This window comes from Lithobates pipiens, unplaced genomic scaffold, assembly GCF_037356315.1.
Source record: "Lithobates pipiens isolate NorthernLeopardFrog02 unplaced genomic scaffold, aLitPip1_a1.2 Scaffold_8, whole genome shotgun sequence".
NCBI classification, from domain to species: Eukaryota; Metazoa; Chordata; class Amphibia; order Anura; family Ranidae; genus Lithobates; species Lithobates pipiens.
Genome location: NW_027507903.1, coordinates 612089875 through 612102146, shown reverse-complemented (window position 1 = coordinate 612102146; position 12272 = coordinate 612089875). Strand labels below are relative to the sequence as shown.

Genomic DNA, 12272 nt, shown 5'->3' with positions numbered 1-12272 from the left:
AGAGCACCCAAGTACTTGTTTCTAGCCCAGAGTTCCCTGAGTACCTATCTGCAGCCCATCAGCGTTCCCGAGTACCTGTCACCAGCCTATCAGAGTACCCAAGTACCTGTCACCAACCCATCTGAGTACCTGAGTACCTATCATAAGCTCATCAGAGTATCCCAAGTACCTGAGTCCAGCTCATCAGAGTACCCGAGTACCTGTCACCAGCTCATCAGAATATCTGAGTACCTGTCACCAGCCCATCAGAGTACCCGAGTACCTATCTACAGCTCATCAGAGTACCCAAGTACCTGTCACCAGCTCATCAGAGCACCCGAGTACCTATCTCTAGCCCAGAGTACCCCAGTACCTATCTGCAGCCCATCAGAGTACCCTAGTACAATGTTTCAGCAATAAGACCCCTTTCACACTGAGGCACTTTACAGGTGCTACAGTGTTAAAAATAGTGCCTGCATAGCGCCTGTAAAGAGCCTCTCCTGTCTCTCCAGTGTGAAAGCCCGAGGGCTTTCACACAGGAGCAGTGCAATTGCAAGACATTAAAAAAACTCCTGCAAGCAGTATCTCTGGAGAGGGGAAGGAGCGGTGTATAAGCCGCTTCTGCCCATTGAACTGAATGGTCACTGCTGCCGAACTGCCATCAAAGCGCCGATGCAGTGGTGCGCTTTACGGTCATTTTAACCCTTTACTGCCGGAAGCGCCGATGCCCCAGTGTTAAAGAAGCCTAAAGCAATGTGCCCCGATTGCCACCAAATAAAGAGTACCTGTCACCAGCTCATCAAAGTATCCGACTACCTGTCACCAGCCCATCAGTGTACCTGAGTACCTGTCACTAGCTCATCAGAGCACCCCAGTACCTGACACCAGCCCAGAGTATCCGAGTACCTATCTGCAAACCATCAGAGTACCCAGGTACCTCTATCCAGCCCAGAGTTCCCAAGTACCAATCTGCAGCCCATCAGAGTAACCAAGTACCGGTCTCCAGCCCATTAGAGTACCCGAGTACCCATCTACAGCCCATCAGAGGACCAGAGTACCTATTTGCAGCCCATCAGAATACCCAAGTACCTAGCTGCAGCCCTTGCTTTATAGAATATACAATGGGGTGTTTGCTTTTCAAAATTGGGTAATTTTGTGGGCATCTCCATTGTCCTGGTGCTCCAGGACCTTCAAAAGTGTTGTAGGTACTCAGGAAGTGATATGTTTAATTTATGCTCCTAAAACTCCTGATGGTGCTACCTGCATGTTGGACCTCTCTACGTGGCCAGGCTGTGGAAAAGTCTCTTAAATGTCGTATCACCATACTCAGGATGAGTAGCAGAGTGTATTTTGAGAGGTAATTTTTGCTAAGACTCCTTTATGGCTTTCTTTCAACAATGGCGTTCTTCTTGCCAATCTTCCATAAAGACCAGATTTGTGGAGAGCACGACTAATAGTTGTCCTGTGGACAGATTCTTCCACCTGAGCTGTGGATCTCTGCAGCTCCTCCAGAGTTACCATGGGCCTCTTGGCTGCTTCTCTAATTAATGCTCTCCTTGCCCAGCCTGCCAGTTTAGGTGGATGGCCATGTCTTGGTAGGTTTGCAGTTGTGAAATACTCTTTGCATTTTCAGATGATGTATTTACTAATTAGGTGACTTCTGAAAGCAATTGGTTCCACTAGATTATAGTTAGAAGTATCAGAGTAAAGGGGGCTGAATACAAATGCACGCCACACTTTTTATATATTTATTTGTAAAACATTTTGAAAACCATTTATCATTTTCCTTCCACTTCACAATTATTTGACACTTGGTGTTGGTCTATCACATAAAATCCCAATAAAATACATTTACGTTTTTGGTTGTAACATGACAAAATGTGGAAATGTTCAAGAGGTATGAATAATTTTTCAAGACACTTTGTATATATGCAATTATATATATATATAATTGCGTTTTATAGTTGGCCCCCTACTTTTGTCCTTGTCCCCCCATGTGCCCCCCTAAATATGAAAGCTTGAGACACCACTGGTATGGGGAGATTTTCTTTTAACCCAATTCTATTGACAAAGTACCATATTTGCTTTGCAATGCATACTTACATTGTATCTCATATTTATTTAGAAATATATATTAACCAGTCTATAAATCGTATACAACTTAAGTATATGCTAAGGCAGATAAAACCTTGAACTCAATTTAGCATGTTGAAGAATTAAAGCACATTACATATACAAATCTAATATGCTATATTTTATAAATGTTGTTTCTCATTAGAAATTCTTTAGTGTTCATGTCAGGTCTAAACAAGATGATAAAACATTTTGGGAAAAACATGCAGGTGATGAGAGCCCAACTGGAGGCCAAGATGGCGAAGATTTCCATGGCAACCATATATTTGCCCTGTGCACTGAGGGATGCTGGGATGTAGGCTATCCAGACACTGAGGAAAGCTAGCATGCTGAAGGTAATAAACTGGGCCTCATTGAAACTGTCAGGAAGTCTACGAGCCAGAAAGGCAACAATAAAACTAATGGAGGCCAGAAGAAAGAGGTAGGTCAACATAGTCCAGAAGGCAATGGGTGATCCTTCATTACATTCAATAATAATTATTCCAGGTTTAGATTGTGTGTTGTATTCTAGGAAGGGAGGAGCAATACACAACCAGACTACACAAAAAACAAGTTGTAGGAATGAACTCATTGCAATGACCACGTAGGACACTTTCGGATTTGCCCACTTTCTGAGATTACTGTCTGGCATGGTGGCTATAAAAGCAAATATCACAATGATGGTCTTGGCCAAAATGCACGAGATGCAGAGAGCAAAAACCATTCCAAAAGCAATTTGACGGAGGAGACACTTCTCACGCTGAGGATAACTAATAAAAATCAGAGGGCAGAGGAAGCACAATGAGAGGGAGATCAAGAGAAGACAGCTGATATAATAATTGTTAGCTTTAACTAGAGGCGTGGCCTTAAACCTTATAAAAAGGTTCATAATGGCAACTGGAACCAAAGAGGAGACGACACTAATGGCAGTTAATGTTTGTCCCAGTGGATCTTCATTTGAGAGATATTCTATAGGTTTTAGAAGACATTTTGATTTCTGAAAATTTGGCCAATGATCCCACTGGCACTTCAGGCAGTTGAAGGTGTCTGAAAGAAAATTTACAGGCAAAAACAAATGTTACTTCTGATTTTGGTGTATTCCATCATTTCACCATTAGAACTAAATTAGATTTTCTGATTTTAAAGTGGAAGTGAGTTTAACAGTTCTGAGTGCTAATAAATGAATGAAGTGTTACTTCTGTTTTCACTATATTCCTTAATTTCACCATTAGAGCAACAGAACAAAATGTAGCTTTTTAAAAAAAATAATAAACCTTTTTATTTTCAAAAATATGTTGTTCAAGAATTATTTTGGCAACTTAACGTCATCTGTTCACTTGATTTTAAAGTGTGAGTTTAAAGTTCTGAGTGCTTACAAATTAAAATAAGCACCTGCAATGATCACAGAATCCTTAAAACTCAATTATCAATTATTAGTAGAGGGTTCTAAGTGGCAGACTGGTACCTAAGTGCCAGACTGGTACCAAGTGTCAAGGCAGACAAAAATAAAGTTTCCATAGTTGCCATGATCCTGGTAACATTAGGGATAGGGTGCTCTCTGGGAGTACAGTTTGAGGATTAATAAAGGTACATAAAGGGACTATACAGTAAATAATTGTTTCATTTATTTTAACCACTCAAGGACTGAGTATCTTTCTGAGATTTGGTGTTTAAAAGGTTAAAAACATTTTTTTTATTTTTAACGTGACCTTACCAACTCGCTGGGGAAACTCAAGTTACCGGCCACTCATCCTCCTGCACAACCCCATACCATCCTGCACTATCAACCATGAGCCCAGTGGCTTACTTTAGGCTGAACCAGACTTTCTTGGATCTATATGCTCTTGGCCATTCATGTGCAACTCTTCTACCTGCTCCCACTTCTAGGATTCCTACAGGTCTGCCATAGACACTTTTTATGATTCAGGGACACATAATTTGGGTTCGCCCTGCCAACTGTTATCTTTCTCTTCAGGTGTGGTCTACTATACTGTTCTGAAAATAAGATGGTATACAACCCCCCCCCCCTTTTTTTTTCTTCTCTCTCCCCCTTCTTTTCCTCATGCTAATGTTTAGGTTGTGTTCCAATACTTGCCTACTCAACTACTAAATAATTATGTTTTGCGAACTGTCAACTGACTTGATGTTTGTATTGTGCAAAACTTCAATAAAAATTTGTTTAAAAAAAACAAACATTTTTTTTGCTACAATATTACTTAGAACCCCCAAACATTATAAATTTTTTTTAACACCCTAGACAATAAAATGATGGTCACTGCAATACTTTCACCATATTTGCACAGCGGTCTTACAAGCTTACTTTGTTTGGAAAAAATACACTTTTTTTAATTAAATAATAAGACAACAGTAAAGTTAGCCCAATTTTTTATGTTGTGAAAGATAATGTTACTCCGAGTAAATTGATAACCAATGCTTCAAAATTGTGCCCGCTCGTAGAATGGCGACAAACTTTTAAAAATCTCCATAGGCGATGTTTATAAAATTTTTTACAGGTTGCATGTTTTGAGTTACAGAGAAGGACTAGGTATATAATTATTGCTCTCACTGTAACGATCGGCAATACCTCACATGTGTGGTTTGAGCACCGTTTTCATATGCGGGCGCTGCTCACGTATTTGTTTGCTTCTGCACGTGAGCTCGGTGGGACAGGGCGTGTTTAAAATTATAATTTTTTTATTATTTATTTTACCTTTTATTTTTTTTTATTTTTTAAAATGTATATTTATTGAAAAAAATGTTTTTCTGTAAACAGTACAAAAATGTCATAAATACGGTACAGTAGTCAGTAACATTGGGTGGACATAATATGGGCACCATATTGAAGGATACAAACGGGTTAAGTGATAGGATACACCATGAAGCTGTATACAATGGTGATAACATAACTGAAAAAGAAGGATAGAACGAACTAAGACATTGGAAACCAGACGTATGGGTGTTCTTGGTCTGATACGGTATAATACAGTAAACAGGATATCAAATCTCCCTAAGGTCACTTAAGGAAGGACCGGCAGAGGGGGTAATCAAAGATTCTGGGTTGAATATGGAGGCATCCCATGGGTCCCATGTCTTGGAAAATTTGGGCAAGGAATCATGAGCTATTGCCGTCAAATGTTCCATCCTACGCATGTGAGCAATGGACGAGACTACATGTGCTTGTGTGGGAGGTATGGGAGATAGCCAATGAGTAGTGATGGACGAACTTCCGACGGGACGTTTCGCGAACGCGAAACGCGAACGGACACAAACGTTCGCGAAAACGACCGTTCGCCGCGGGCTCCATTGACTTCAATGGGAGGCGAATTTCGCAAACCTTTAGGTCGAATTTGCGGCCACGGGGTAATTATTAGGGGGTAGCACGTAGTCCCACCACCTGGACAATAGCATAATACATGTATGAGGTGAATTTGGGATCGATAACTACAAGCATTTTTTTTTTATTTGGGAAATTGTTCTGACAATTCAGGACTATGGAGCTAATGAAGGCAATGGAGGAGAGGGAAGGTCAGGGACCAGGGTAGGCAAACAAGAGGGTGCAGGAGATACAGAGCACTGACAGCAGCACCGTAATACAGAGCACTGACATCAGCACCGTGACATACAGCGCTGACAGCAGCTCCGTGACATACAGCGCTGACAGCAGCTCCGTGACATACAGCGCTGACAGCAGCTCCGTGACATACAGCGCTGACAGCAGCTCCGTGACATACAGCGCTGACAGCAGCTCCGTGACATACAGCGCTGACAGCAGCACCGTGACATACAGCGCTGACAGCAGCTCCGTGACATACAGCGCTGACAGCAGCTCCGTGACATACAGCGCTGACAGCAGCTCCGTGACATACAGCACTGACAGCAGCTCCGTGACATACAGCGCTGACAGCAGCTCCGTGACATACAGCGCTGACAGCAGCACCGTGACATACAGCGCTGACAGCAGCTCCGTGACATACAGCGCTGACAGCAGCTCCGTGACATACAGCGCTGACAGCAGCTCCGTGACATACAGCACTGACAGCAGCTCCGTGACATACAGCGCTGACAGCAGCTCCGTGACATACAGCGCTGACAGCAGCACCGTGACATACAGCGCTGACAGCAGCTCCGTGACATACAGCGCTGACAGCAGCTCCGTGACATACAGCGCTGACAGCAGCTCCGTGACATACAGCGCTGACAGCAGCTCCGTGACATACAGCGCTGACAGCAGCTCCGTGACATACAGCGCTGACAGCAGCTCCGTGACATACAGCGCTGACAGCAGCTCCGTGACATACAGCGCTGACAGCAGCTCCGTGACATACAGCGCTGACAGCAGCACCGTAAGCAGCCCCAGGAGGAAGTCAGCACAGCACAGGGATGGTGTGATCCCCTCATAATAAGAACCCCCAGGAGGAAGTCAGCACAGCACAGGGATGGTGGGAGCCCCTCATAATAAGAACCCCCAGGAGGAAGTCAGCACAGCACAGGGATGGTGGGAGCCCCTCATAATAAGAACACCCAGGAGGAAGTCAGCACAGCACAGGGATGGTGGGAACCCCTCATAATAAGCAGCCCCAGTAGAAATATGACACCGCTCAACCTCTTCAAAGAGGAGGGTAGGGGCATATAGTACGGTGTGCTTTTTTGGGTCAGGGAAGTGAGCCAAATGAATTAAGAAGGTCTGTGTGCTTGATTCCAAAAATTGTTTATAGACATATACATGGTCTACTGATCACATGTGTTGAATTCCTCCGAGATCCATGCCTCATTCATTTTTAGAAATGTGAGGTAGTTAACACTGTCGTGAGCTAGGCGAGTACGCTTATCGGTCACAATCCCCCCTGCTGCGCTGAACGTCCTTTCGGACAGGACACTGGATGAGGGGCAAGCCAACAGTTCGATTGCAAATTGGGCAAGCTCTGGCCAGAGGTCAAGCCTGCCCACCCAGTAGTCTAGGGGTTCATCACTCCTCAGAGCGTCCACATCGGCCGTTAACCCAATGTAGTCGGACACCTGACGGTCTAGGCGTTCCCTGATGCTGGATCCGGATGACACCTGTCGATGGGTCGGCTGAAAGAATGACCTCATATCCGAAGTCACCAACACATCTTCAAACCGGCCTCTTCTTGCAGGCGCTGTTGGATTGGTACCCGCAAATCCTTCTCTGGGAGTGGGAATTGCTCCTCTGCCAGCGCACGCAAAAGCAGAATGCAGCATTTCTCGAAGCAAGGCCTGGAAGTGCTGCATTCTGACAGCCCTCTGCGACGGCGGTAACATTTCCGCCATTTTGTGTTTGTACCGGGGATCTAAGTACGTTGCCACCCAGTACTGGTCCTTGACCCTCATGCTTTTTATACGGGGGTCCCTATTAAAACACTGGAGCATGAAGGCCCCCATTTGCACTCAAGCGGAAGGTATGTGGTGGTGGTGGTGTTGTTGGTGGTAGTGTCTTTGGGGGTGCACATAGCAGAGAGTGAAGAAGAGGGTGCAGATCGAGAGGATGAGGAGGGTGCAGAAGAATAAGGCTGAGTGAGCCACTCAACCAAGTCTGGTGCGTCCTTTAAAGTAATTGAACGCACCTTCTGCAACTTCCCACTTTGGCTCAAGGCTGTTGCTCCTGCCCTACCCCTACCACCCCTGCGGAAGGGCCTGCCTCTTCCTCTGCCTGTCATTTTTTAAATCACCCTGTGACAAAACTCTTAGTCCCTATACCGCTGAAGGACTGCTGCAGTATAGGGCAGCGGTCAGCAGTAGTGCACGTCAACCCTATGTATTGTGGACCGATAGCGGTCCTTACAGAACAGCAGACTGTACTGCACTCAGGCCTATGTACCGTAGCACCCTATACCAAGTTACCAGTCCTTATAAAAACTTTTGTGGACCAAGCAGGTTGTGTGTTAGTGATTAGCAGACTGTACGTCAGTCCCTATACCAATGAAGGACTGCTGCAGTATAGGGCAGCGGTCAGCAGTAGTGCACGGCAACCCTATGTATTGTGGACCGATAGCGGTCCTTACAGAACAGCAGACTGTACTGCACTCAGGCCTATGTACCGTAGCACCCTATACCAAGTTACCAGTCCTTATAAGAACTTTTGTGGACCAAGCAGGTTGTGTGTTAGTGATTAGCAGACTGTACGTCAGTCCCTATACCAATGAAGGACTGCTGCAGTATAGGGCAGCGGTCAGCAGTAGTGCACGGCAACCCTATGTATTGTGGACCGATAGCGGTCCTTACAGAACAGCAGACTGTAACGCACTCAGGCCTATGTACCGTAGCACCCTATACCAAGTTACCAGTCCTTATAAGAACTTTTGTGGACCAAGCAGGTTGTGTGTTAGTGATTAGCAGACTGTACGTCAGTCCCTATACCAATGAAGGACTGCTGCAGTATAGGGCAGCGGTCAGCAGTAGTGCACGGCAACCCTATGTATTGTGGACCGATAGCGGTCCTTACAGAACAGCAGACTGTAACGCACTCAGGCCTATGTACCGTAGCACCCTATACCAAGTTACCAGTCCTTATAAGAACTTTTGTGGACCAAGCAGGTTGTGTGTTAGTGATTAGCAGACTGTACGTCAGTCCCTATACCAATGAAGGACTGCTGCAGTATAGGGCAGCGGTCAGCAGTAGTGCACGGCAACCCTATGTATTGTGGACCGATAGCGGTCCTTACAGAACAGCAGACTGTAACGCACTCAGGCCTATGTACCGTAGCACCCTATACCAAGTTACCAGTCCTTATAAGAACTTTTGTGGACCAAGCAGGTTGTGTGTTAGTGATTAGCAGACTGTACGTCAGTCCCTATACCAATGAAGGACTGCTGCAGTATAGGGCAGCGGTCAGCAGTAGTGCACGGCAACCCTATGTATTGTGGACCGATAGCGGTCCTTACAGAACAGCAGACTGTAACGCACTCAGGCCTATGTACCGTAGCACCCTATACCAAGTTACCAGTCCTTATAAGAACTTTTGTGGACCAAGCAGGTTGTGTGTTAGTGATTAGCAGACTGTACGTCAGTCCCTATACCAATGAAGGACTGCTGCAGTATAGGGCAGCGGTCAGCAGTAGTGCACGGCAACCCTATGTATTGTGGACCGATAGCGGTCCTTACAGAACAGCAGACTGTACTGCACTCAGGCCTATGTACCGTAGCACCCTATACCAAGTTACCAGTCCTTATAAAAACTTTTGTGGACCAAGCAGGTTGTGTGTTAGTGTTTAGCAGACTGTGCGTCAGTCCCTATACCGCTGAAGGACTGCTGCAGTATAGGGCAGCGGTCAGCAGTAGTGCACGGCAACCCTATGTATTGTGGACCGATAGCGGTCCTTACAGAACAGCAGACTGTAACGCACTCAGGCCTATGTACCGTAGCACCCTATACCAAGTTACCAGTCCTTATAAGAACTTTTGTGGACCAAGCAGGTTGTGTGTTAGTGATTAGCAGACTGTACGTCAGTCCCTATACCAATGAAGGACTGCTGCAGTATAGGGCAGCGGTCAGCAGTAGTGCACGGCAACCCTATGTATTGTGGACCGATAGCGGTCCTTACAGAACAGCAGACTGTACTGCACTCAGGCCTATGTACCGTAGCACCCTATACCAAGTTACCAGTCCTTATAAGAACTTTTGTGGACCAAGCAGGTTGTGTGTTAGTGTTTAGCAGACTGTGCGTCAGTCCCTATACCGCTGAAGGACTGCTGCAGTATAGGGCAGCGGTCAGCAGTAGTGCACGGCAACCCTATGTATTGTGGACCGATAGCGGTCCTTACAGAACAGCAGACTGTAACGCACTCAGGCCTATGTACCGTAGCACCCTATACCAAGTTACCAGTCCTTATAAGAACTTTTGTGGACCAAGCAGGTTGTGTGTTAGTGATTAGCAGACTGTACGTCAGTCCCTATACCAATGAAGGACTGCTGCAGTATAGGGCAGCGGTCAGCAGTAGTGCACGGCAACCCTATGTATTGTGGACCGATAGCGGTCCTTACAGAACAGCAGACTGTAACGCACTCAGGCCTATGTACCGTAGCACCCTATACCAAGTTACCAGTCCTTATAAGAACTTTTGTGGACCAAGCAGGTTGTGTGTTAGTGATTAGCAGACTGTACGTCAGTCCCTATACCAATGAAGGACTGCTGCAGTATAGGGCAGCGGTCAGCAGTAGTGCACGGCAACCCTATGTATTGTGGACCGATAGCGGTCCTTACAGAACAGCAGACTGTAACGCACTCAGGCCTATGTACCGTAGCACCCTATACCAAGTTACCAGTCCTTATAAGAACTTTTGTGGACCAAGCAGGTTGTGTGTTAGTGATTAGCAGACTGTACGTCAGTCCCTATACCAATGAAGGACTGCTGCAGTATAGGGCAGCGGTCAGCAGTAGTGCACGGCAACCCTATGTATTGTGGACCGATAGCGGTCCTTACAGAACAGCAGACTGTAACGCACTCAGGCCTATGTACCGTAGCACCCTATACCAAGTTACCAGTCCTTATAAGAACTTTTGTGGACCAAGCAGGTTGTGTGTTAGTGATTAGCAGACTGTACGTCAGTCCCTATACCAATGAAGGACTGCTGCAGTATAGGGCAGCGGTCAGCAGTAGTGCACGGCAACCCTATGTATTGTGGACCGATAGCGGTCCTTACAGAACAGCAGACTGTACTGCACTCAGGCCTATGTACCGTAGCACCCTATACCAAGTTACCAGTCCTTATAAAAACTTTTGTGGACCAAGCAGGTTGTGTGTTAGTGTTTAGCAGACTGTGCGTCAGTCCCTATACCGCTGAAGGACTGCTGCAGTATAGGGCAGCGGTCAGCAGTAGTGCACGGCAACCCTATGTATTGTGGACCGATAGCGGTCCTTACAGAACAGCAGACTGTAACGCACTCAGGCCTATGTACCGTAGCACCCTATACCAAGTTACCAGTCCTTATAAGAACTTTTGTGGACCAAGCAGGTTGTGTGTTAGTGATTAGCAGACTGTACGTCAGTCCCTATACCAATGAAGGACTGCTGCAGTATAGGGCAGCGGTCAGCAGTAGTGCACGGCAACCCTATGTATTGTGGACCGATAGCGGTCCTTACAGAACAGCAGACTGTACTGCACTCAGGCCTATGTACCGTAGCACCCTATACCAAGTTACCAGTCCTTATAAGAACTTTTGTGGACCAAGCAGGTTGTGTATTAGTGTTTAGCAGACTGTGCGTCAGTCCCTATACCGCTGAAGGACTGCTGCAGTATAGGGCAGCGGTCAGCAGTAGTGCACGGCAACCCTATGTATTGTGGACCGATAGCAGTCCTTACAGAACAGCAGACTGTACTGCACTCAGGCCTATGTACCGTAGCACCCTATACCAAGTTACCAGTCCTTATAAGAACTTTTGTGGACCAAGCAGGTTGTGTGTTAGTGTTTAGCAGACTGTGCGTCAGTCCCTATACCGCTGAAGGACTGCTGCAGTATAGGGCAGCGGTCAGCAGTAGTGCACGTCAACCCTATGTATTGTGGACCGATAGCGGTCCTTACAGAACAGCAGACTGTAACGCACTCAGGCCTATGTACCGTAGCACCCTATACCAAGTTACCAGTCCTTATAAGAACTTTTGTGGACCAAGCAGGTTGTGTATTAGTGTTTAGCAGACTGTGCGTCAGTCCCTATACCGCTGAAGGACTGCTGCAGTATAGGGCAGCGGTCAGCAGTACTGCACGGCAACCCTATCTATTGTGGACCGATAGCGGTCCTTACAGAACAGCAGACTGTACCGCACCCAAGCCTATGTACCGTAGCACCCTAGACAGACCAAGTTACCAGTCCTGATAAAGAGCTTTGTGGAACAAGTGAGTTGTGAATGATTAGCAGACTGCAGCAGAAGGGCAGCAGTCAAGTATAATATTCTTTCTATATTTGGAAGAAAGAATATTATACGTGTACAAGCCTATTACCGTACCACTGATACCAGTCCTGAAAAGAACCTTTGTGGAACTAATAGTAACAGCAAGTCTTTAAAATTATCCTCACTGCCTGACACACTGCTTCCTGCCTGTCCCTATACAAATTGGCAAAAAAGAGTAGGCTGGAACGATTAGCTGGAACAGCTCTTTTGTGGACCTGATAGTAACAGCTAATGATGATGATGATGATGATGATGAAGAAAGACTAATCTGGC

At 46.0% G+C, this 12272-nt stretch overlaps 1 protein-coding gene across 1 annotated transcript in view; it reads right to left on the bottom strand.

The window, feature by feature from the left end:
- Positions 1-1765: 1765 nt before the first annotated feature.
- LOC143961378 (extracellular calcium-sensing receptor-like) overlaps positions 1766-12272 on the bottom strand; it is a 32411-nt gene continuing 21904 nt past the window's right edge. Inside the window, exon 6 of the mRNA XM_077470644.1 lies at positions 1766-3138. Coding sequence (XP_077326770.1) covers positions 2228-3138 — 911 coding nt within the window. The 3' untranslated portion in view covers positions 1766-2227. The remainder of the gene's footprint in view (positions 3139-12272) is intronic.